The sequence below is a fragment of the Salvelinus fontinalis genome, chromosome 28, assembly GCF_029448725.1.
Source record: "Salvelinus fontinalis isolate EN_2023a chromosome 28, ASM2944872v1, whole genome shotgun sequence".
Lineage (NCBI taxonomy): Eukaryota > Metazoa > Chordata > Actinopteri > Salmoniformes > Salmonidae > Salvelinus > Salvelinus fontinalis.
Window position 1 is genome coordinate 23,707,803 of NC_074692.1, and position 26,139 is coordinate 23,733,941.

Here is a 26,139-nt window from a genome sequence, read left to right on the forward strand (position 1 = left end):
ATAAAAAAGTATATATGGGTAGGCCTATACAGCAAAATACAGCAAATTCAAACATCTAGGTATGGCCTTTATGAGATTTGCAATATTGACTTTAAACCTTGGATGGGGGGTGTTAGAAAATGTGGGAAATATTGTGCCAATGTCACACAAACTTGGATAGTAATTATAGTAAATAGTAATTTACAATTAACAATGTCTACACTGTATTTCTGACCAATTTGATCTTATTTTAATGGACAACAAATGTGCTGTTCTTTCAAAAACAAGTACATTTCTAAGTGACCCCAAACTTTTGAACGGTAGTGTATATATGGATGTCGATTAAGGCAGCCCCCCGCACCTCTCTGATTCAGAGGGGTTGGGTTAAATGCATAAGACACATTTCAGTTGAATGCATTCAGTTGTACAACTAACTAGGTATCCCCCTTTCCATTACCAATATACAATAATATGTCATCATAGTCAACAGCCCCTCCACATTTCATTCAGCCCATTTATCATCTGTGCCAGGCTCACATGGCTACTGTTCTAGACAACTGGACCGCACCTGTTCTCTGTTGCTATTTCTGGTCTGACTCGCCTGAGTGTCAGTCTGTTTGTGCTTTCATGCCACCTCCCTGTCACTCATGGCCATGACAAACAATGCCAGCAATGGAGTTGTCAAGAGTACAAACCATTCTGGGACCATGCTATCCCATGGTTACTATTGTGATCAACTAGACCACACCTAATCTATGTTGCTATTTCTTAGAGTCCTGAGGAGAACAAAATGCTGGGAGGAATCAGGTTGTCAGACTAGTCTGGTCACAATAACCCTCTGTATTTTTGCACATGCTATTATGATAATAGGCTGAATCTACTGCACACCCAAAGCTGATTTGTGAAGGTGCTGCAGACGAAAGGCAAAACTGGAGAAACAGGAAAAAGTAATGACACGTCTAGTGCCATTATGAAAATAAATATGACTTTGAAGTCTTCCATGTTGCCTATAAAGCCAAATTATATTGGCCAACATCTGACTAGACTGTGTTATGTAAAATATAAGTGTTTCAGACAATATATCTGATTAAAATGTTATATTGGGTTACTTAACGACACTACCAGACACAACAACGGTTACATAATAAGATAGACAGGCAATTTCATTGGCTGTAGCGTGGCCACTACCCATTCTTTAGTTGTTGGTAACCTCAGTTTTGGAATGCAAATTACCTATCCATGTACCGGGAACGGATGTGATTGGGTGTGTTATTTATTAATGACTCATGGGCGGGAATAAAGCGTTTGGCCTTTTGATGGATGTCTACTGACCGCCTGGATGGCTCATTGCCCTATAAAATAAGGGATTGCTGAGACGGGGGCGCGTCAGGTAGGTCGCAGTTGCAAAGCCTAATGTGCGTGGTTTACTAAATTGTAGCCTATTTGTGCAACAATTTGTGCAATTATCTTAAGTAACCAATTTATGTCGTACAATAATATTACAACACATGTTTTCTCGTCTCCAAATGTGTCTGCAAAATGTTCTATAAAACATACATAGGCTTACAGAATCAACGTGTATAACATATGTGGGGAATATCTTGCGAAACATCTTGGGTAATGATCAACTCACCAATATTAACGCATGCATTGATATAGTAGCAGGTTCGCTTTGAACAATTGTTATGTTTGAAAAGATTTTGATGACGAGTTTCGTAAACAAAAGTTTTCTAGAAAGTGCTTTGCACGATCATATATCACTATTGCACCCTCTGCTGGGGGCTTGAATTCTTGCATGTCTATTGAATTACTTTATTAATTGTCGATGGCAATGACATGTTGCAAATGTCAATATCAGAGAAACTATTTGCATTGCTTTACAACTACTTTGAATACCGGTAACAACTTTTGTGTTCAGGTATTTATTTATGATTGTGTCATAAATAAACAATGAATCAAGACATTAAGCCTATCCCTGTCCACCTGACTGTTGCCTCTGCTGTTTTGATTGGCCTAGTACAGTACAAATATGGATGCTAACCACTGCTTTATGTAGCCTAATAGAGACAGTTTATCATGGAGGACTCCACAGAATTCATTCTCCAGGATCAAGGCTCCAGGATGGTCCATAGCAGTAAGGACAACCCCATCCTGACAGTTGCTACTGGGGCTTTGCTCGCTGGCCTCTACGGGATGTGGACTATGTTTGCCCTTCCTGGCTTCCGCAAAGTGCCAAGAAGACTCAAGGTATATCTCATGCACATGAATGTGCTCAGGAAGGGCAGTGAAATCAACAAACAGTAATACTCTTAAGAATGCTTTGCTGCTTGTCTTGGAATGCTCCATGTGTGTTTCATGGTGCCTTCAAATTGAGAAAGGGGTGTCAAATATTTTTAGAAGAACAATTTGGTAAGTTAAATATTTGTTGGATGTTTTTTCCAATTACGCCATGATGCAGTGTTTTTGATTAATGGAGACTGTGCTACTCTCTTCACCATCAGTTCATCATCATCAGACAAGAGCACTTTATCGTCAGGCACAGTTGATCACGAATTGGGGTAATACAAACCAAGGGATTGGGGGGGGGGGGCAGACGGTCAGGGCCATAAAGAATGGAAGATAGATTGGATTGCCACATGTTTACAACCCTTTGTATGAATGTCTTGGCTGGGTCTTGTTTTGGTCTTGGCTGGGTCATTGATGTCTCATCTTGTATGTGCAAGGCCCTTTGCAAGGCTTTTTCCACCTATGCAGCTGAATTGATGACATTAGGCAGGCTCCATTCAATCCCCTTGCCTTTGTTTTTTTAAAGTAGTGCTGTATTAGTCTACAACTGGAAAACCCCAAGGGATAAGTATGTCCTACCTAGAACCAATTAAGGAGATATACAACTCAGTGGCATCTCCCACATACCCCGTCCCCTAGCCTGAGTCCCAGTCTGTTTGTGCTGCATGCCAACTTCTTGTCAATCGATGTCATGTTTGGCTGGACAATGACCAATGGAGTTAGAAAAAATACAAAGAGTTCTGGGACCAGGCTAACCATCTCCCATATTATGGCCAATATTATTGACTGGCAATATTATTTTCATACAGGTGCCTTACCTGCCCTCGAGTAAAGCTCAGATCGTAAACGCCATGCAGCTGCTGGAGGGACGCAGAGGCCAACTAGTTGATCTGGGATCAGGAGACGGGAGACTGGTGAGTTAGCTCTGGTGAAATAAAACACTGTGCTATGAACAATAGAGTCTGTGTTCCAAATAGCACCCTCTCCCCTATATTGTGTACTTCTTAGTGGACTATATAGGGGATAAGATGCCATTTGGGACACATTCCGAGTCTGACACTTTTCTCTCTGACACTTTTCTCTCTGTTCTAGCAAGGGATCTTGTGTGGCGAGAACAACAAGCAACAGACAAATTATAGTGGAGTCACTCTTTTGCTGCAGTGTTAGTTAGTTGTATGACTCAACTTTCATCTACCTTCTTGTCTTAGGTGTTTGCTGCCTACTCTGTTGGCCTCCAGTGTACTGGATTTGAGATCAACTCCATGTTGCTGGCATATGCTAGAGTGAAGGCACGCTGGACAGGAGTAGCACCCAGCCAGGCAAACTTTGTCAACAAGGACTTCTGGAAGGTACAGTATACTTCTTTAACATTGTGTTTATTAGACACATACTCTTTACTAAATGTGTTTTCTCTCTTTCATTTGACAGACTGATTTGTCAAACTACAACAACGTGACTGTATTCCTAGCCCCAGGATTGGTAAGCGTTCTATCCATGCAAGGCCTCCGCAGAGAAAGAACAATTCCTGCTCTTATAATACGATTAGTTCTACAATTAGATTTTTAATAACTAAATTATATTCAAACAGTCTTAACTCAGAAATTATTGGGTGTGCTGGATCATTTGACAAGAGAGTATTGATCTGATTGGTTGATGACTAAAACCAGCATCTCTGATTGGTCCTCAGATGGAGGTGCTGGGTGAGAAGCTTCTGAGGGAGCTTCCTGATGACGCGTGTGTCGTCGCCTGCCGCTTCCCCTTCCCCCAGTGGCCCCACCAAGCATCGCAGGGCGACGGCCTCGACCAGGCCTGGGCCTATGACATCAGCACTGTACGCTCAGCCCTGGGCCAGGCATGACCCTATGACCTTATACTGTGCATCGATGACTGGATTAATCCTAATGTCGTTCACTGGTTCACACCAAACCCAATATATGCTAATTAACAGTTGAACAAGATGAGAGAAAAAAAGAAACCCGCACACTGCTCTTGATAGTATCACTGCTCTTTACTAAGCTCTACATATCGGCCTCATGTCCTTCCTCAGAGCTTTTGTGTTAAAAAAATGGTTTTACACCCTTATGTAGACATAGCTCCACTCACATCTGTTCAATGCATCGAATGGGATTGGAGTTGAGGGAAAATTTATTCGAATATTTATGAAATGCACATTGTTATATTTGGTAACGCTTACTTAAGTGTTTACATAAAACATATTAAACACGTCTGTAAAACCACAATGAGGACATCAACCCATCAAGCAAGTTTTCATAAATCATTGGTTACAGCGCAAGAAAATCAGAGTAATTTGAAATGGTGGCATTAATTCATGTTCACATTTACAACATAATGTATAAAGGCATTTCATCATTAAGACCTTTAGGAAATAATGTCTGGAGGGTGAAAATCCCAAAACATTGTCTTTAGCTCAGAGTGTTATTTATATCGCCTCCCATGTCTGATATCTTAACTTTCTCTATGCCACAAATTCAAAAGGTAGAAATGTCATGTTTTTGGTCTTTAAAATGCACTGTGACTAGATAATACCTGTCATTTCTCCTGATTGAACTATTACGTTCACTAATTGTCTGTTTGAGAGAACCAGAGGTTTTACCTACAGAACACAGCCCACATGGACATTTAATAAGGTAAATAACATGGGTGGTAGAGCACGTAATAATGTCATTTATTTGGAACCGTTTTCTTGTATGTGGGTGGCAGAAATATTCACACTTCATTATATTGTTGCACTGTGCACAACCTCTGCATTTATAGTTACCATTCGGAAGAGGGCGTTAAAGAGCCCGGCTCATTTTCTTTTGTGGCTGGTAGTTGGCATGGACCAATTTCTCGTGTAAATTGCTACCTCCTATATACAATAAATCGTGGATTCTTAAATTCAGTTGGCAAAGCTGGGTCTGATCATAAAACATGCCCGTGTTTCTTGACAGCATCTCCCACTTTGCGCGAGTTCAAAGTATATGTGGAGGTGAACATTACAGAGTGTTCTTTAGCTTTAGTGGGTCTTTTTTGTAGCAGTTCATCTCGTGTTTTCACTAATGCCAAATTAAGAGCTTCATCCACACATTGTAATACTAGCAAGAGCAGTTTGTTGATTTATTGAACAATATATGAAGGGCGAGGTGTGTGCCAAGCTTCATTGGTCACATGTAAAGGAAGGGAATTATAAACATGTCCTTACACTGTTATTAAACCAGGTGCCAGATACTGTATGTCCTGTGTGAACAAATATGCAGAGCATTTGAAGTAATTATGTAAATTAGTCTTTCCCACTGTGGTGTGAAAGTAAGGTTGCAAACTGAGAGAAATTAATACAATTCTATTTTCTGGATGATTTTGACAATGTTTTTTGTTCCCAGCTGGGTTATTGTGTTATAAAATGTCCATTCTGTTGGCCTAGTCATTTTCACTTCCACTGAGTTACAGGAGGCTACTATGGAAAAAGCTAGAAGAGCATTAGTTATCCAAGCTGATCACTGCACTGGCCAGTGTGCAATGATATAGAGATTGGAGCAGGACATACAGTAGAGAGCACAGCATTTGTCTGACTTCATATCATATCATCCCCTCTAACTAAAAAGGCACGTTAATTGTATTGTCTTTCCACATGCCAAGCAGGCAGGAGAGAGCAGAGGAACAGTAGTAGACAAGTGAGGGAAGCACGGGCAAATTCTTAAGCCAACTCCTGTTGTTTAGATGTGGAGGGGGTGGAGGCTTTGCACGTCCCACGTGCATGTCTCCCCCTTAGTCAGCAGACAGAAGCAGTCTCACAGGAGGTGGGAAGGTGGTACATCCCAAATGGCACCCTATTTCTTATATAGTGCATTACTTTTTACCAGGGTGCATCGGTATCTTGTCAAAAGTAGTGTGTTATGTAGGGAATAGGGTGCCATTTGGAAATCAAGGCGGCACACGGTCTCCACTGGGAGCCTGGGTCAATGTGATCATAACCCACAGATCTAAAGCCTGCAGAGGGCTCTGCTGTACACCACAGAGTACCCATGGCTGTGCCCAGGAACTATGGTAATCTGCTCTGACATACTGGCAGATCGTAAAACTATATTCCAACCTGGAGGACTGTAAAATAACCACCTGATGGTGCTAGAACCTCAAATTAAAATCAGAGTGGCAGAAAGCCACAGTTGTATTAATTTACACTCACAATTTTGTAGCATTTATATGCGCTGTAGCAATGTATATGATTTTACAACACATACTGCTGTTTCTAACTCTGAATGCTCGGCTATGAAAAGCCAACTGACATTTGCTCCTGAGGTGCTGACCTGTTGCACCCTCTACAACCACTGTGATTATTATTATTATTTGACCCTGCTGGTAATCTATGAACATTTGAAGATCTTTGCCATGTACTGTTATAATTTCAACCCGGCACAGCCAGAAGAGGACTGGCCACCCCTCAGAGCCTGGTTCCTTTCTAGGTTTCTTCCTAGGTCCCTACCTTTCTAGGGTGTTTTTCCTAGCCCCCATGCTTCTACATGGTGCAACAGGTAGCCTTGTGGTTAGAGTGTTGGGCCAGTAACAGAAAGGTTGCTAGATCGAATCCCCAAGCTGACAAGGTAAATATCTGTTCTGCCCCTGAACACCGTTCCTAGGCGGTCATTGTAAATAAGAATTTGTTCTTAACTGACTTGCCTAGTTAAATAAATAAATAAACTTCTGCATTGCTTGCTGTTTGGGGTTTTAGGCTGGGTTTCTGTATAGCACTTGTGACATCGGCTGATGTAAAAAGGGTAATATAAATACATTTGATTGATTGATTGATTGATTGATTGATTAATACTGTACATACAGAACACATGATTTAACCATTTGGTTTTCATCACTGATTCACCCAACTATCAGATTTGATTAGATGATATCAAGATTTTGCTTGTGCTTGATATAAGTGTGGTATATAAACACCTTAACACTGAGTATATGGTGTTGATGATGATGTAATGGTAATGATGAAGATTATAATGATGATGATTATTAATATTTAGCATTGCAAGATTGGGTAAATATTTTTCTTTTTATCCAAGCCTTTTCCTTTATCGTAAGCATATTAACACCAGTCATTGACATGCCAGTCCTGACTGTGAGGGAACTCTACCGGACCTCTAGAGTGACGTCGTAGAGCCAGCCAGACAAAGGGGCGGGGCCTACGATATCATTCTGGCTAGTCAATGAGACCAGGCTGCATATAAACCCAAGCACTCTTGACTGCATTCAGAGTACGACCAAGTCATCACCTCGCTATGGAATTACTGAGGAATATCTCTCAACAGCCGACGAATAGCAACAGGATGTACGAGCCCAACCAACCCGGTTCCTGTGAACTGCGGAGAAAGAGAACTGAGGACCACGGTCATGCACCTGCAGAGATGTCGAAGATTATCACGGATCCTGCCACCGGGAAATGTTACTGCCGTGGGAAAGTTCTGGGAAAGGTAGCCATCAGTGAATTACAGAAACACGCAAATTACGCAAAGATAAACTGTTCTTTATAACTGTCTACTTTGGGAATAGTACACTGTTATTCCAAAGCATGGACACTTTAAAGGAACCTGGTAAATATGCTTATCAATATGATTGTGTTATTTTATTTTCAGGGAGGTTTCGCCAAGTGCTATGAGATGACCGACCTGTCCACGAGTAAAGTTTATGCAGCGAAAATTATTCCCCACACGCGCGTCTCCAAACCGCACCAACGGGAAAAGGTAAGAGCGCGCACCACTATTCATCATGTATTATAATGTCTATATAGATTGAAACTGAATGTCCAGGACTTTTGGTTAATTAATTGCTTTTAATAATCACTATGATATATCTTCTCCATAGATTGATAGGGAAATCGAGCTACACAGAGTTCTCCACCATAAACACATCGTGCACTTTTACCATCATTTCGAGGATAAAGATAACATCTACATCCTCCTGGAATACTGCAGTAGAAGAGTGAGTGTTAACTGCTACACTTGAATACTAAGCCTTTATTACTGAACTGGATTGAGAAATTCCTGCATACAGTAGCAGCACCTCAAAACTACAGCCATTACTGGGCAGCAGGCATAAAATGGGGAAACAAAAAATAATACAATTTCTGGCTAATGTGAAAGAGATGTTCTTATTTTCCATAGACTGCCTTGACTGATCTAATATTTATTCCCATGTTATCTTTGTACAGTCTTTGGCACATATCCTGAAGGCGCGCAAAGTGCTCACAGAGCCTGAAGTGCGATACTACCTCCGTCAGATCGTCTCAGGGCTGAAGTACCTGCATGAACAAGATATCCTACACAGAGACCTCAAACTTGGTAAGCATCTATGGCAAGAGACACAATAGAAGCCAGAGTCGTTATCATTCAATTGGCTTTGCCAAGCACTGTGCAGAGGGATTCAAACCTGCAACCTTCACCTGTCAATCTGTAAACCAACCAATTTATGTTATTGATGACTCAGTAAATGGTATAATATTTGTAATCTTCTTCTCCCCTCCTAGGTAACTTCTTTGTGAGTGAGTCGATGGAGCTGAAGGTGGGAGACTTTGGGCTGGCTGCCAAGCTAGAGCCTGCTGGTAACAGGAGGAAGACCATCTGTGGGACACCCAACTACCTGTCCCCTGAGGTGCTCAACAAGCAGGGCCACGGCTGTGAATCAGACGTCTGGGCCCTGGGTTGTGTCATGTGAGTACATTCTATTTTATTTCGAGTTTTTTGTCAATAGATGGCTTTGTAAAATTCCATTCCATATGTAAATACACTGTTATGACAACCAGTCACCAACTAAATCTCCCCTCCGTTCTCCAGGTACACCATGCTCCTGGGCAGACCCCCGTTCGAGACCACCAATCTGAAGGAGACGTACAGGTGTATCCGGGAGGCGCGTTACTCCCTGCCCTCCTCCCTGTCGCCCCAGGCCAAACAGCTCATCTCCAGCCTCCTGGCCAAGGCCCCGGAGGACCGACCTCACCTGGACCACATACTGCGCCATGATTTCTTCTCACAGGTGAGTTAGCGAGCCCTCACTCAGCCTCTCTCTCTTGCTCTCTCTGTACCTTATGGAGCATGAGACTGCAAATCACATTTTGTTTTAACATTCTGTTTCCTACTTATGATATGATTATTCGTCTATCTGCACTTTTTCATTCTCCTAACATCTCGCTCTCCCCCTCTCTCCGTCCTTCCAGGGTTTTGTGCCAGAGCGTCTTCCTGCTAGTTGCTGCCACTCCGCTCCAGAGTTCCACATCTCCAGCCCTGCCAAGAGCTTCTTCAAGAAGGCTGCGGCTGCCCTCTTCGGCGGGAAGAGAGACAAGGTCAAATACTACGAGACTCTGAGTGAGTATATCAATCATTCTCCTCATAAGACAGCCTTAGCCAATGTCGCCAATTCTTAAATCAGTTCAAATTTGCTAATTAACAAGTGGTGATTAAAGCTGTGGTGTCGTAAATCCACTGATGTATCATGAGCGTTTTTGGCATATTTACTAACTAATCACACATCTGGTATGAATGAGAGGCTGCAGAGTGAGGCCATCCAGAATATTTGCTGACTGTGTGTTGTCTCTGGTAGATAAACTCACCAAAGAGGAAGAGGAGATCTACAAGCTTCGACATGACCTGAAGAAGACGGTTATCAGCCAGCAGCAGCAGAGCAAACAGATGACTGAGGTGAGAAGCTCATCACTCTCTATTTGACCATGATAGTCATGATGAAATCAAATAGAAAGTGAAGTTAGGGGAGTAGTGAAAAGTCAGATTATGGAAAAGCAATTCTATGAGGAAATACAGAATCATTATAAAGGAAAGTGTGAGGCCATGTTATTTAACCCATCCCTCTTTCTCCTCACCTCAGGATGGAAGGCCACCGTCACCATCTAATGGGAGGCCTGTCGCCCCGGCAACAGAGGGCCTGCCCCCGACGACGCGAGACACCATCCGGCTTATTGTCAGGGGCAGTCTGGGTAGCTGCAGCAGCAGTAGCGAATGTCTTGAGGACAGCACCACTGGCAGTGTGGCTGAGACAATCACCAGCGTTCTCAGAGGATGCCTGGAAAACATGCCCAAAGGTAAGCCTAATGCACTTATATTCCTGGAGATGAGACATGATTTTGTTGATATAAGGCAGGTACAATGTAATTATACTGTAGTACTTACTACCATGTAAAGAAATGATTCCAACATCAATGTAACTTAATATGATAAAGTGGGACTCCCTTTGTTATTGCATATGGTTGAATTATGTTTTAATCACAACTACCTTTCTGTCTCTAGCGGATGACATCCCCAAAGGGACAGAGTGCAGTAACCTGCAGTGGGTCACTAAGTGGGTGGACTACTCCAACAAGTATGGCTTTGGCTACCAGCTCTCAGACCACATAGTGGGCGTTCTGTTCAACAACGGGACACACATGAGCCTCCTCGCAGACAAGAAGTGCGTACTCTGTTCTCTTTATTACACAACACATCACTCATACCTTAGTTGGAGATTGTTAAGGCTCTATGGGTTTTAACATTCAGCTGTCAGATTGAACATCAAAGTGCTTAAGGGGTGTAAATAAACAGAAGTGGAAAGTATTGCCGGCTTCAGATGTAAAAGTCAACAAAAAGTAAGCGACAGAGGAGGTCTTTTTGATGTCATACTGATAAATACATCTGTTTGGCATGCATCTTGTCCTTCAGAAACCTGCAAGTGTTTATTTTGGTTGGTAACCCTCTTTTCCCTCTGTCTCTTCTCTCTATCTGTAGGACTGTCCACTACTATGCTGAGTTGGGTCAGTGCTCTGTGTTCTCCACATCTGACGTGCCTGAGCACTTTGTAGGTCAGGTGACCGTCCTCAAGTACTTTGCCCACTACATGGAAGAGAACCTGATGGATGTAAGTCTAGCCTCTAGCCTCTCCTCTCATCCTCTATTCCTCTTTTCCTTTCCTGATGATCCTATCTTTGACAATCTCTCTATTCTATCTATCCTCTCAGTAATTTCTTCCTACTGTTACCATTTCCCCCCAAAATCCTCCTTTCCTGTCCTCCACTCCACTCTCCTTTCCTGCCCCCTCTCCTTTCCTGTACTGCTCTCTCCCTCTGTCGTCTTTTCTCTCCTCCTCCTCTTTCTTTTTTCCTAGTCTTCTCTCAGTCGAATGATTAAACCTGTTCCTGTGTTTGCTGTGTAGGGTGGAGACTTGGTGAGCCAGCCAGACACACACATGCCCAGACTCTACCTGCTGCAGTGGCTCAAGTCTGACCGTGCCCTCATGATGCTCTTCAACGACGGCACGTTTCAGGTAAACGCACACATCATCACAGCCAAAATATTACTCTCAACCAAGAAACACATGACACAGTGCAGCTATGGTAAATCCACAGAACACTTAATGTAAATGCATAACACATACATCAGCTAAATATTCAAATCAGTTATTGTCTTCTATAGACTCATAGATATATTTTCAGATAAGAACCCAAATGTACTTATTCCAGATTTCAGGCACACTGTTCATCAGTTTCCCAGGGGGTCAAATATGAGACAATCTACAGTAATGTTGGTATTATGTTATTTGTTGTATTTTCAGTACTTTATTAAACCATATATATCCATATCTTTCTCTAACAGGTCAACTTCTACCACGACCACACCAAGATCATCCTGTGCACCCAGAGGGAGGAGTACATGCTGACATACATCAACGAGGAGCGTGTGTCCTCCACCTTCAGACTGAGCTCCCTGCTCACCTCCGGCTGCCCCGCAGACCTGCGCCAACGCATGGAGTACTCACTCAACATGCTGCTGCAGCGCTGCAACTGAACCAGGTAGCAGCACCACGCGGGGAACCGTTTATAGAGCCGGACAGTCATCAACATGCTACTGCAGCGCTGAAACTGAACCAGGTAGCAGCACCACGCGGGGAACCGTTTATACAGCCGGACAGTCATCAACATGCTACTGCAGCGCTGAAACTGAACCAGGTAGCAGCACCACGCGGGGAACCGTTTATACAGCCGGACAGTCATCAACATGCTACTGCAGCGCTGAAACTGAATTAGGTAGCAGCGGCAGGTGGTGGGACAGTGAATGGGGTCGGACCTGTGTAAAGCAATGGACTACCGATTGGTAACCTTTGCCAATCTATCAGCAGAGGTGCAGCTGAATCTGGATGGAGAGGCTCTGGAAAGGACAGTGTATTGAGCACAAGGACTTTGAACAGAAAAGGGCTGATGTGTATGTTGATAATCGGAGGATAAGATGATTGGATGTTATGTTATGATGAGGGGATGGAGGTACGAATGTGAAAACCATCTGTTTTTGAGGAAGAGTGTGGAAGTGAAGAGGACAGTAACACTGGGCTGGACCCACATAAAACTGTTATGTTATTGTTATTTTTCTAATGAAAGTAGAACCATAAGGGCTGATGGATGCTTCAAACCTGATCCTGGGGCCTCCCCTGGGAGCACGTTTTGTTTTTTTGTCCTAGCACTACACAGCTGATTCAAATAACCAATTCATCATCAAGCTTTGATTATTTGAATCAGCTGTGTAATGCTAGGGCAAAAAACAAAGTGGCCCCAGGACTGAGTTTGGGACACCCTACACTAGAGGACTGTAATGTACACAGCACTTCTGCAGAGGGAGGGGAGGCTGTGTGTGGGGAGAAACACTAGCTAACTTCAAACTGTGATTCATTCTCTGTGAGGACAGATGGACATGGCTGTTTTACTGTGAAGGAGGGGGAGAATGATGTTGATCATACAAGAAGAGCCATTACACTGTTAGACATTGGAAAAAAATAACTTATTGTGTACAAAAGTGAAGTATTTAATAAATATACAACTTTTTCAAAAAATATGTTCTGTGATACTGCATTATTGGGGTTTGCACATATCAAATGGTCTGTCTTCATTTCAAGCGTTTATGGTTGAATTGTGTTTTAAAGATTGCTATAAAATGGTTGCTATTCTTAGAGATACAAAAAACGACCTGTCTTAGTGAAACTCTCCCCAGGTGTAAAACGTTTCCCGGGTGTTTTGATAGAGAACTTTGAAATACTGACAGAATGAATTCCACAAAGCCTCAGGCAATACATTATACTTTAAACTCACTTGCATTTACATTCCTACAGTTACATTTTTACTAGTTTCCCATCATGTTACCAGTTTCCAGCACATTCACATGTCAGGGAACAGAGGAGGGATGTGAGGGTCTGTTAAAGCACTTTGGTGAATTGAGGAAGCTTGACAATGATTCAGAGTGCAGCATTGGTCACATTGACATTGGAGCTGGAAAATAACACATTACTTCTATTTCCTCACCGGAAATAGCTGATTGAATTGGTTGTTGTGAGGGTGGATGGTAAAGGTATATGAAGGTAAGGGTGGATGAGTGTAATGCTTGAGAATATATTGAATTTATACTTTCAGATTGTCCATTCTTTTGCTTTCTCAATTGATAGCCGTTCAAAGTTGCTTTGTAAGGACAACCCCCCTTTTACAAAAACTCCCCCTGTACCTAACATCATCACTACACTTTAGACTTATGAGTTTCCACACCCAGTCTCAGGGATGTTAACTCTGGAAATTATTTTGGTCTCTACTGAGTTAGGTAAATCAGGTTTTAGTTTTCTTGCACCTTATTTGTGAAACAATCTTTAAAATGTTCTTAAATGTGATGTTTTAGTGCCTCTAGGGCAATTCAGAAAGCTGATTGAGGACCTTATTACTGATAAATTAGTTAGTTTTTTTATGACTGTTTTTCTTTCTGCTTGCTTGTGGTATTTATATTTTGATATGTGTATATTTTGTCATTTCTGTAATTCAGGGCTCATCTGTAAAAGAGACCTTGGTGTCACTATGACTCCCTGATTAAATAATGGTTAAATTAATTCATAAAAATAAATGTAGTAAAATTATGCCACGGTTATTATTGCATCAGTGCTTGATGTTCCTGTTTGACTATTTAAGATCATCTTTCCCATAGAGATCCTATTGAATTACTCATTCGTAATTGTATGATATTTGCTTTCACCTTGTTTGACTTCGTATCCATAGAAACAGGTAGAGCTCGATCAAGAATTCTATTTCTATGGGAAAGACTTTGGTTACGTAAGAGAGAGAGACATACAGTCCTAGTGACAGCCTGGTCCTTGACGTGGTTCTCCTCGTCAGCCTGCCTCTGACCTCAGCTCTGCCTGTCTATTCATCTTCCCATTCTGTTCTGACGAGGCCTGTCCCTAGCTCACCCTCCATTTTCAATTCACAGATGTTCAGCATTGCATAGCATAGAATTGATGATAATGATAACGTAATAATAGCGTTTACTGAGATAGTGTTTTAACATTGAGCTGGATTACATTTCCCACCACTTATTTATTCCCTTCCTGAAAAATTACTTGTCTGTTGTTGACAGGTTCTGTTATTAACAGCAGAGCCTGAGAGCGTCAGTGAACCATGAGGTATTCAGAGCTGAAAGTGGAGTGTCTTTAAAATGGTTGCCTTGTCAGCCAAGGCACTGAATACTGTGTGTGTGTGTGCGTGTTAAGAGAAAATATGTATACAGCTAACCTCAATTACTGTACATGATGAGTCATCTGCAGTGGTCGAATATCTTTGCCCCTCTAGGCATTATGTAAAGACAGGGTAAACATGTATTATCTTGGATATCCATCTTGAATGACTGTCTTTTTAAAATGTACCCCATTTTTCTCCCCAATTTTGTGATATCCAATTACTAGTTACAATCTTGTCTCATCGCTGCAACTCTCCAATGGGCTTGGGAGAGGCGCCAAGCTGCACTGTTTCTTAACACACTGCTCGCTTAACCCGGAAGCCAGCCGCATCATTGTGTCGGAGGATCAAACCTCAGGCTGTAGAGGCACCTCAGCACTGCAATGTGCCACTCGGGATGCTTGAGTGACTGTCTTGAATGTAAATTATACATGCTCCTCATACATAAACATGAACACACAACGAGACAAGGCAGGAAGTACAAGAGGAAGGAACAGGAATTATTTATGACACTTCCAGGTCTCAGTTCATGTGGTTTGACATCGACAGCCTCTGGAGTCGGTGGTTCCTTCGGTCAGAGTCACACAAATAAACTCCAAACGCTGACATCAAATGATGTGATGCATGCCATGTACGCCAAGACCAATATACCCCCTCTTCTCCACATCCAAACACATTTCAGGAGGTCGAACATCCTGCAGAAAAGGAATAGTATGTTGGATAGAATGCATGATTGTGTCACGCCCTGGCCTTATTATTCTTTGTTTTCTTTATTATTTTAGTTAGGTCAGGGTGTGACATGGGGAATGTTTATGTTTTGTTGTTTTGGGTGTTTATTTGGTAAAGGGGTTAATGGGTGTAGTATATGGTTTTGTGTTGAGTGTAGATGTTTAGCATTGTCTATGGTGGTTAGTTATCTAGGAGAGTCTATGGTTACCTGAATGAGTTCCCAATTAGAGACAGCTGATTTCGGTTGTCTCTGATTGGGAGCCTTATTTAGGGTAGCCATAGGCTCTCATTGGTTGTGGGTAATTGTCTATGTAAGAACGTTTGTAGCCTGTTTGTATGTGCACAACGTTTGTAGCTTCACGGTCGTTTTGTTATTTTGTTGTTTTGTTAAAGTGTTTTTGTGTCGTGTTCATCTTCGTGTTGTTTAATAAAAGAAGATGGCTTATTTTCCAAAAGCTGCATTTTGGTCCGTCAATCCACCACACGATCGTGACAGAATTACCCACCATAGGACCAAGCGGCATGGAAGGCGGCAACAGGACCTAACCACAAAGGATTTCTGGACATGGGAGGAGATACTGGATGGTAAGGGGCCTTGGGATCAACCTGGAGAATATCGCCTCCCTCGTGAAGAGCTGGAGGCAGCGAAAGCCGAGAGGAGGCGATATGAGGAGGCAGCACGGAGACAAGGCTGGAAGCCCGTGAGTACAACCCAAAAATTTCTTGGGGGGGGCCTTAAAGGGAGTGTGGCGAAGTCAGGTAGGAAACCTGCGCCTACTCCCTGTACTTACCGTGGAGAGCGAGAGTACGGGCAGACACCGTGTTACGCAGTAGAGCGCACGGTGTCTCCTGTACGCGTGCATAGCCCGGTTCGGTACATTGCAGCTCCACGTATCGACCGGGCTAGACTGAGCGTTGAGCCATATGTCATGAAGCCGGCCCAACGCATCTGGTCACCAGTGCGTCTCCTCGGGCCGGCGTACATGGCACCAGCCTTACGCATGGTGTCCCCGGTTCGCCTACATAGGCCAGGCGACGGGGAGCATAGAACCAGGTAAGGTTGGGCAGGCTCGGCGTTCAAGGGAGCCAGTACGCCTGCACGGTCCGGTATTTCCGGCGCCACCTCCCCGCCCCAATCCAGTACCACCAGTGCCTCCTCCGCGCACTAGCTATATGGTGCGTGTCTCCAGCCCTTTACCACCAGTGTCTAAACCACGCACCAAGCCTCCTGTGTGTCCCCAGAGTCCTGTGCGTCCTGTTGCTGCTCCCCGCACTAGCCCTGAGATGCGTGTCCCCAGCCCGGTGCCACCAGTCCCGGCACCACGCACCAGGCCTACAGTGCGCCTCAGCCGGCAGGAGTCTGCCGTCTGCACTGCAATGACTGAACTGCCCGTCTGCCAAGCGCCATCTGAGCCATCCGTCTCCCCAGCGCCATCTGAGCCATCCGTCTCCTCTGAGCCATCCGTCTGCCATGAGCCTGCAAAGCCGCCCGTCTGCCATGAGCCTGCAAAGCCGCCCGTCTGCCATGAGCCCACTGAGCCGCCAGCCAGACAGGAGCCGCTAGAGCCGCCAGCCAGACAGGAGCCGCTAGAGCCGCCAGCCAGACAGGAGCCGCTAGAGCCGCCAACCAGACAGGATCTGCCAGAGCCGCCAACCAGACAGGATCTGCCAGAGCCGCCAACCAGACAGGATCTGCCAGAGCCGCCAACCAGACAGGAGCAGCCAGATCCGTCAGCCAGCCATGAGCAGCCAGATCCGTCAGCTAGCCATGAGCAGCCAGATCCGTCAGCTAGCCATGAGCAGCCAGATCCGTCAGCTAGCCATGAGCAGCCAGATCCGTCAGCTAGCCATGAGCAGCCAGATCCGTCAGTTAGCCATGAGCAGCCAGATCCGTCAGCTAGCCATGAGCAGCCAGATCCGTCAGCTAGCCATGAGCAGCCAGATCCGTCAGCTAGCCATGAGCAGCCAGATCCGTCAGCTAGCCATGAGCAGCCAGATCCGTCAGCTAGCCATGAGCAGCCAGATCCGTCAGCCAGCCATGAGCAGCCAGATCCGTCAGCCAGCCATGAGCAGCCAGATCCGTCAGCCAGCCATGAGCATTGGTTGTGGGTAATTGTCTATGTAAGAACGTTTGTAGCCTGTTTGTATGTGCACAACGTTTGTAGCTTCACGGTCGTTTTGTTATTTTGTTAAAGTGTTTTTGTGTCGTGTTCATCTTCGTGTTGTTTAATAAAAGAAGATGGCTTATTTTCCAAAAGCTGCATTTTGGTCCGTCAATCCACCACACGATCGTGACAGATTGCATGATACCACCTCAATGGTTGGCACAGATCTAGGATCCGTTGAGCGGCTTTCCATCCTAATCTCAACAATTAGAGGGTAAAATAACAAACTGACCATAGATCAGTTTCTAGAGATACCTTAATCCAACTGTTATTGAGTCAGCATAAGAGACTGGCCCAGTTGCACAATCTTAGAGGATTTCTTAACCTACATTAATAATTTACAGCAGCCTAGCTCATTTAAAAATCCATTTAGATAGTGGAGTTCAGTCCTAACATAAAGACTAAGCTCAGAAGATGTTCTTGGGAGTGTCAGTGTCTGACAACAATCTGTTCACTTCAGATTATGCAGGTTCTTCAGCTTCTTCAAACACAAGCTGCTTCATGTCACATTGTCAGCAGAGAAATTCTAACATGTGCACAGGCTTAGCAAGAGAATCTCTAAGCTAGGGTGCCAAAGGGGATCTTTCTCCCTCGACTATCGTCACAAAGTTCTCTCTGGGCGAAAGTATGACTCACAGCTTCTTTAAAGTAGCCTGTGCTACAAATAGAACAGTGTATTTTCATATGCTGCTACCCTGACTCCAAGATTAAAGCTGCCTTTGATAATGTTTAATTCACAAGTTCTGAGTCTTGGATTTTATACCGTATGATTATTGTTACAGACTGAACAGTAAGTACCAAATGGGGAACATTACGTCAGTTCACAGTTGGAGTAACTTTCTTCCCCACAGTACACTCATTTTTTAAAACTGGTAAGTGCACACTGAGGGAAGGAAGCAATTACTAAGTTCCTCTTTGCTGTATGTAACTGTACGTTCTTTGAACCAGAGCCACATATGTAGATGATAAATATAAGGCTAAACTTTGAACCAGACATGAAACTGTAAGTTTGTACCTATTCCATTGTGTGAGTTATTAAGACTTCTCAATAAACAAACAAAGATTTTCAAAATCACATTCTGATCATATTGCATTAACCTTAATATTGTTTAATCACAAATCCCAAACCGTTAATATAAACCATTCCACTCATAATAAAAGTGAAAACAAGTGAATAGGTTTTAATCTGGCTCATGCATATTGTAAACTCTCCATGCAAGCCTGTGCATGTCAGAGAGCAGAGCACAGTTCTAGATGTGAGAATTCAGCTCTACTGTACTCTCTTCTGGTATTTTACAGGGCACACAGAGCTAATGGATGTATCTAGTCCTGCCCATTCATGCAGCTTGGCACTGCAGGAGGGATGGCTGTTCAGCTTGGCTCTACCCTCTGGGCCTGGTTGGCAACGAGAACCAGGGCTAGTAAAATGGGTATGCGTATGCACGTGAGTACCCACAATGCCATGACAGTCTGCCAATACCCAGCCAATCAGTTCTTGCTAAATCCAGCCAGTAAAATGGCAGCATCCCTTGAGCCTAACTGAGTACGATGTAGTTTCCCTTGGCCTTGACCTAAGGTCAGTTTTCAGTTTTCCCTCTATTGGTTAACTTTAGGATTGGGCAGTGTAAGCTGATCCTAGATCTGTGCATATGGGTAACTTCAGCCTAACCGATGTATCCCCAGAGATGACGTCCGCTCCATTGACTGACACTTCAGTCAATGATGATTGACAGCTCATCCACAGTAGTGGATGAATGAAACAATCTATCACAAACTAATGAATTGAAAAGACTTGGTACACAACCTGCGTTGTAGGAGTGTCGTAACAGCTGTCATGGTTCATGAGTATTTATGACAAGAAGATCAATGTATTTGTAGGCTGACGGATGACAGGCGTGACTGATATCTAACATGTATGCATCATAAATATGCATAATGTAGCAGTATGGTGTGAGAGGTGCACAAGGCTGACCACCACTCTCCAGAGGTGGGTCTGCTTTTCCTCCCATTGTATGACGTCAGGAGGCAGAGCAGACTTCCTTGAAGTGAAGGGATATCCTGTTCCCCTCTCCAGGACATACATCTGTCACATGCTAGCATTTATCTTTTCCTGTCAATGAGGCAGATTCATCTGGAATGTGAACAACACCGAGCACAAAACACAAGGATTAAGCCTAGTATTGATAGTTAGTTGGACTAAATGTTAAAGTTAGGCTAATTTACTGGTGTTAAACAAGCTTGCTGTATACATTGTGGTGGTGATTTATGAACACAATACTGTAGATGTGTTTTAGCAGCACATTGAGTTGCAACTTGCCTGAAATTTCCCCTCCTCTCCGTCCACCCAAGTAATGATTCTGCTGCTGTCACAGGATCTCAACAATCAATGACATTCATTAGATTTGGCAACAGCCTGGCATCTGCTACTGCATACCACACAGAGGTCAACTTCTCTCCCTCAGAAAGCAATACATAAAACAGGGAGAAAATATGCTACTGTTCTTATACAGCAGTGTGTTACAAGCCTGTTCTTCCAACAAATGCTGTAGTAGCCTCCCTGCATGTGAACACCCTATGGCCTTCGCCAATAGGTTTGGACAAACTTTGGCTGTTGCCCCTCAATCTCTACAATATCATTAAAGTACACATCATTTTTTTTGTATTTCACTACTGAACACATCAGCCTCAACACATCAGGCTGAACACATCAGGCTGAACACATCAGGCTGAACACATCAGCCTGAACACATCAGCCTGAACACATCAGCCTGGCACTTATCAACTAAACAGGATAGAAATGCCACAGCAATATTAGTATGGCGACAGTTTGAGGTCAAATTCCCAGGGAGACAAAAGTGTGTATTATCGATCTAAAACCATCATCTATTTATTTATCTTGTGTTTCTCTGACTCAACAGTGTCTATGAGCTACGTGGGAGTGTTTTTCCTGGGTGAATGTCACAGTCAACATTGGAATTAGGAGGGTTGAAAGTCAACTACTGGGCGTGGATAGACCAACCTTCTAATGTGTTAATCCATTATTGTGGAAGTGACATTCCATTCTTGCTTGTCATCATGAAATCTACATTTGTTTTAATAAGGTTCTGTCAAGCCAAACTCAAGTCGCCCTCGCTTTCTTTTAATTCCCAAAACATGAATGGTGTTTTTAAGCAAGCACACACAGCTGAAAGCTATTTGGCTTTGGCATTAAATTGTTTGTCTAGCAGAGACAAACTTGATATCTTGCCAGACAATTACGCAGCAAACACAATTATCAGTGGCAGGTATCACTGTTTACAGCTTATGCTAATTTCTCCAACACACATTCATTAGCCTCCATCTGCCTGAGGGATAATAAGAGAGAAACAACATTACACTCATTTAGCAGACGCTCTTATCCAGAGCGACTTACAGTAGAGTGCATACATTTTATTACATTTTACATACTAAGACAAGGATACCCCTACCGGCCAAACCCTCCCTAACAACGCTATGCCAATTGTGCGTCGCCCCACGGACCTCCCGGGTTGCAGCTGGCTACGACAGAGCCTGGGCACGAACCCAGCCCAGCCTGGGCGCGAACCCAGAGACTCTGGTGGCGCAGCTAGCACTGCGATGCAGTGCCCTAGACCACTGCGCCACCCGGGAGATATGATCTTCCGGGTGATTTTCCCCTGGCTGGGAGTCATGATCTTCCCCTGGCTGGGAGCGAACAGAGCAGCTATGTGCAAGGGGTTGGTGGGCATTCCAGAGGAACACTGCTAGTTGTGAGTGTGGCTAAATACAGACTGGTGGAGCATCTAACACTGACGCTACAAGTGAGACAAGGGTTTAAATACACAGCTTCATGTTGAGGTTCGCTTCACAACACACATGGAGGTAACTCCGGAGGTGGGGGACCAGAGATCTCTATATCATGACTCACCGTGGCTTTCAAGGTGTGGGTCAACCCACACACACAGACACTGCACCTCCCTCTGAGGCATGTTGGCTTCTGCTCTGCTCAATGTCCAGAGTAACTCCACAATAACTTCAGAGACTCAGCCTTTAAAAACAAGCATAATATAGCATTCATTGTGTTCAGTATATCAACCCTGACTGTCCTCCAGTGTATTGATGTTGGAGGTCAGTGTGACTCGATTGCCATGGTAACAGTTCATGTTTTGATGTACAATAGTTATGATGACAGTATCTATTTCATGCTCTGATAAATATGTCTATAGTACAGTGACACAATGTGATATGGGCCTATCTGTCATTCTTAGCTGCAAGGATGATGTTAACAAATGACTCTGCAAGGTAACATCTCTTTTCACAGCACAAGGTTTGGGTACATTAAATAACATGGTGATATTGTTACACTGGATGATATATAGCCCAGTCTCCATCTATTTCTATGCATCTCTTTCTCCCTCTCTCTCTCCTTCCGTCACTCCCTCTCTCTCCCTCTCCTTGGTGCTTCACACATGTTTTCCACAAAGCCACAACAGTCGCTAACACATCAATGATGTATATAAACTCTGGATTGCTGATGCTATGTATTGGCCATCCAGAGGCTTTGAAGCCACCGGTCGGCCATATCGGCACTCCCCAGTAGGAGCAATTCTCCATAATAATTCTATAATAATATATAATAATAATCATTCATAGAATTCATAGAATTCATTTTATATATTTAAAAAAAAAATTATTTGTATGTTTAGCTCACATGATATAAATTAAAAGTATGCGTCAAGGTGCCTGTAATAGAATACGTGGCAAAAACAAATGTAAACATTAATATATGCATTTCTATACCTTCTAAAATATTTTTTTACAACGGTGGGGGAGTGCCAAGATGGAGACACGATGGCTTCAACACAGAGCCCCCTATCAGTCATCTAGTGTACATATAATCATTGTAACGCATCCCAGTGGTTTTCATCAAGCCAGTGAAACCATGGAGCACATGTCAAAATCAAATCAAATCAAATCAAATTTTATTAGTCACATACACATGGTTAGCAGATGTTAATGCGAGTGTAGCAAAATGCTTGTGCTTCTAGTTCCGACAATGCAGTAATAACAACAAGTAATCTAACCTAACAATTCCACAACTACTACCTTTTCCACGCAAGTGTAAAGGGATAAAGAATATGTACATAAAGATATATGAATGAGTGATGGTACAGAACGGCATAGGCAAGATGCAGTAGATGGTATAGAGTACGGTATATACATATGAGATGAGTACTGTAGGGTATGTAAACATAAAGTGGCATAGTTTAAAGTGGCTAGTGGTACATGTATTACATAAAGATGGCAAGATGCAGTAGATGATATAGAGTACAGTATATACATATACATATGAGATGGGTAATGTAGGGTATGTAAACATTATATTAAGTGGCATTGTTTAAAGTGGCTAGTGGTAAATTTTTACATAATTTCCATCAATTCCCATTTTTAAAGTGGCTGGAGTTGAGTCAGTATTTTGGCAGCGGCCGCTAAATGTTAGTGGTGGCTGTTTAACAGTCTGATGGCCTTGAGATAGAAGCTGTTTTTCAGTCTCTCGGTCCCTGCTTTGATGCACCTGTACTGACCTCGCCTTCTGGATGATAGCGGGGTGAACAGGCAGTGGCTTGGGTGGTTGTTGTCCTTGATGATCTTTATGGCTTCAACACTCACCTTCTCTACAGTAAATTATAGAACATGAACCATAGGCAAGTCTACATCAGTATATTTACAATCCTACTTAGTTAGAACTAGGGACAGGAGTTTTTCCTGAACAGAGTTTTTCCTAGGTTTTTCCTGTGCAGGTCACATGGTCATGAGAAACTCCTGAGCCAACTCAAAGCAGCTAGGCATATCAAAGAAACTGATAGCTACGTTAAATATCTCTGACACAACCAATGCTCCCCTGGCATTTCTTCAGACCCCTTGGCACAGCACTAGTAAAGGGAAATGCCATGTGAAATGTTATCAGTGGTTCTCCCTCTGGAGTTGGCACAGACACACGGCCAGAGCTCTGCTCCACATGGTGACATCTATCTGGGGAGAGAGATCCCCTCAGGCTTCCTCCAAAATCCTGGTGAGGCCTGACAGATATGCCATTTCAGAGCTAGACACACACACACACACACACACACACACACACACACACACACACACACACACACACACACACACACACACACACACACACACACACACACACACACACACACACACACACACACTCACACACACACATTGACACTAAGACACACATACACACATACACACACACACACACACACACACACACACACACACACACACACACACAGAGAAGCACATGCACACACATTTAGACAAACACGCGATAGAGGTTCCCATCAATCAATTCTCTGAATCATTTCATTGGGATAAGCCACAGAAGCCTGTAGCCTTCTCCTGTAGAGTTGTTTTGGGGTAAAGAAGAGATTTGAAGAGGAAACATAGCTTTGCTGTTCGGGTTACACAAGAGCTGACGTCTAACCATCCTTTCTTTAAAATAGCTGTATGTCTTGCTGATGTCATTGCTGTAGATTTTTTTTTACATAACCATTGTCCTGTGTAGATCCCCTCTAGACCGGGCAGTCAGTTACAATATTGTGTTCCTCCTCCCAGAACTTCAGTATCCATTGTGCATCTGGCCACTCTCAATCATTGACCGAAAAGCTTTGGGTGCTCCCTGTGTGAACCACAAGAGGTTGGTGGTAACTTCATTACGGAGAACGGGCTCGTGGTAATGACTGGAGCGGACTTGGTGGAACGATAACAAACACATCAAACACATGGTTTCCAGATGTTTGATGCCATTCCATTTGCGCCATTCCGGCCATTAATGCCATTAAATGCCATTAAAGCTGCCGCGGTCATCCCCGCTTCAAAGGGGGAGACACTCTAGACCCAAACTGCTACAGACCTATATCTATCCTACCCTGCCTTTCTAAGGTTTTCGAAAGCCAAGTTAACAAACAGATCACCGACCATTTCGAATCTCACCGTACCTTCTCCGCTATGCAATCTGGCTTCCGAGCTGGTCATGGGTGCAACTCAGCTACACTCAAGGTCCTAAACAATATCATAACCGCCATCGATAAGAGACAATACTGCACAGCCTTATTCATCGACCTGGCCAAGGCTTACGACTGTCAATCACCATATTCTTATCGGCAGACTCAAATGACTGCCTCGCCTGGTTCACCAACTACTTTTCTGATAGAGTTCAGTGTGTCAAATCGGAGGGCCTGTTGTCCGGACCTCTGGCAGTCTCTATGGGGGTGCCACAGGGTTCAATTCTCAGGCCGACTCTCTTCTCTGTATATATCAATGATGTCGCTCTTGCTGCTGGTGATTCTCTGATCCATCTCTACGCAGACAACACCATTCTGTATACTTCTGGCCCTTCTTTGGACACTGTGCTAACTAACCTCCAGACGAGCTTCAATGCCATACAACTCTCCTTCCGTGGCCTCCAACTGCTCTTAAATGCAAGTAAAACTAAATGCATGCTCTTCAACCGATCGCTGCCCGCACCTGCCCGCCCGCCCAGCATCAGTACTCTGGACGGTTCTGACCTAGAATATGTGGACAACTACAAATACCTAGGTGTCTGGTTAGACTGTAAACTCTCCTTCCAGACCCACATTAAGCATCTCCAATCCCAAAATAAATCTAGACTCGGCTTCCTATTTCTCAATAAAGCATCCTTCACTCATGCTGCCAAACATACCCTCGTAAAACTGACTGTCCTACCGATCCTCGACTTCGGTGATGTCATTAGCCTCCAACACTCTACTCAAGAAATTGGATGCAGTCTATCACAGTGCCATCCGTTTTGTCACCAAAGCCCCATATACTACCCACCACTGCGACCTGTATGTTCTCGTTGGCTGGCCCTCGCTTCATACTCGTCGCCAAACCCACTGGCTCCAGGTCATCTACAAGTCTTTACTAGGTAAAGCCCTGCCTTATCTCAGCTCACTGGTCTCAGCTCACCATAGCAGCACCCACCCACAGCACGCGCTCCAGCAGGTATATTTCGCTGGTCACCCCCAAAGTCAATTCCTCCTTTGGTCGCCTTTCCATCCAGTTCTCTGCTGCCAATGACTGGAACGAACTGCAAAAATCGCTGAAGCTGGAGATTCTTATCTCCCTCACTAACTTCAAGCACCAGCTGTCAGAGCAGCTCACAGATCATTGCACCTGTACATAGCCCGTCTGTAAAATAGCCCATCCAACTACCTCATCCCCAATACTGTATTTATTTATTTATTTTGCTCCTTTGCACCCCAGTATCTCTACTTGCACATTCATCTTCTGCACATCTATCACTCCAGTGTTTAATTGCTATATCGCAAATACCTCGCCATTATGGCCTACTTTATTACCTTACCTCCCTTATCTTACCTCATTTGCACACACTGTATGTATACTTTTTTTTCTACTGTATTATTG

The 26,139-nt window shown here is 43.7% G+C and overlaps 2 protein-coding genes across 2 annotated transcripts; both read left to right on the top strand.

Moving 5' to 3' along the window:
• Positions 1–1,194: 1,194 nt before the first annotated feature.
• Positions 1,195–5,677, top strand: si:dkey-190g11.3 (uncharacterized protein LOC567059 homolog). The gene is made up of 6 exons (XM_055887193.1): positions 1,195–1,369; positions 2,036–2,226; positions 3,075–3,179; positions 3,474–3,614; positions 3,694–3,744; positions 3,953–5,677. Exons 2-6 carry the CDS (start codon positions 2,056–2,058, stop codon positions 4,121–4,123), a joined length of 639 nt encoding a protein of 212 aa, XP_055743168.1. The 5' UTR covers positions 1,195–1,369; positions 2,036–2,055; the 3' UTR covers positions 4,124–5,677.
• Positions 5,678–7,456: 1,779 nt separating this feature from the next.
• plk2b (polo-like kinase 2b (Drosophila)) lies at positions 7,457–13,127 on the top strand. The gene is made up of 13 exons (XM_055887189.1): positions 7,457–7,736; positions 7,899–8,006; positions 8,128–8,244; positions 8,474–8,603; positions 8,789–8,972; positions 9,096–9,294; positions 9,476–9,623; positions 9,859–9,956; positions 10,141–10,354; positions 10,560–10,719; positions 11,034–11,163; positions 11,458–11,568; positions 11,898–13,127. Exons 1-13 carry the CDS (start codon positions 7,545–7,547, stop codon positions 12,087–12,089), a joined length of 1,983 nt encoding a protein of 660 aa, XP_055743164.1. The 5' UTR covers positions 7,457–7,544; the 3' UTR covers positions 12,090–13,127.
• Positions 13,128–26,139: the final 13,012 nt, after the last annotated feature.

What these genes read in the sequence shown, in the direction of transcription:
- si:dkey-190g11.3 (XM_055887193.1), top strand. Translation starts at nt 2,056, where the DNA reads ATGGAGGACTCCACAGAATTCATTCTCCAGGATCAAGGCTCCAGGATG. An exon ending in AAGTGCCAAGAAGACTCAAG is followed by an intron (nt 2,227 to 3,074) that starts GTATATCTCATG and finishes ATTTTCATACAG; the next exon opens with GTGCCTTACCTGCCCTCGAG. An exon ending in TCAACAAGGACTTCTGGAAG is followed by an intron (nt 3,615 to 3,693) that starts GTACAGTATACT and finishes TTCATTTGACAG; the next exon opens with ACTGATTTGTCAAACTACAA.
- plk2b (XM_055887189.1), top strand. Translation starts at nt 7,545, where the DNA reads ATGGAATTACTGAGGAATATCTCTCAACAGCCGACGAATAGCAACAGG. An exon ending in GCCATGATTTCTTCTCACAG is followed by an intron (nt 9,295 to 9,475) that starts GTGAGTTAGCGA and finishes CCGTCCTTCCAG; the next exon opens with GGTTTTGTGCCAGAGCGTCT. An exon ending in AGCCTCCTCGCAGACAAGAA is followed by an intron (nt 10,720 to 11,033) that starts GTGCGTACTCTG and finishes CTCTATCTGTAG; the next exon opens with GACTGTCCACTACTATGCTG.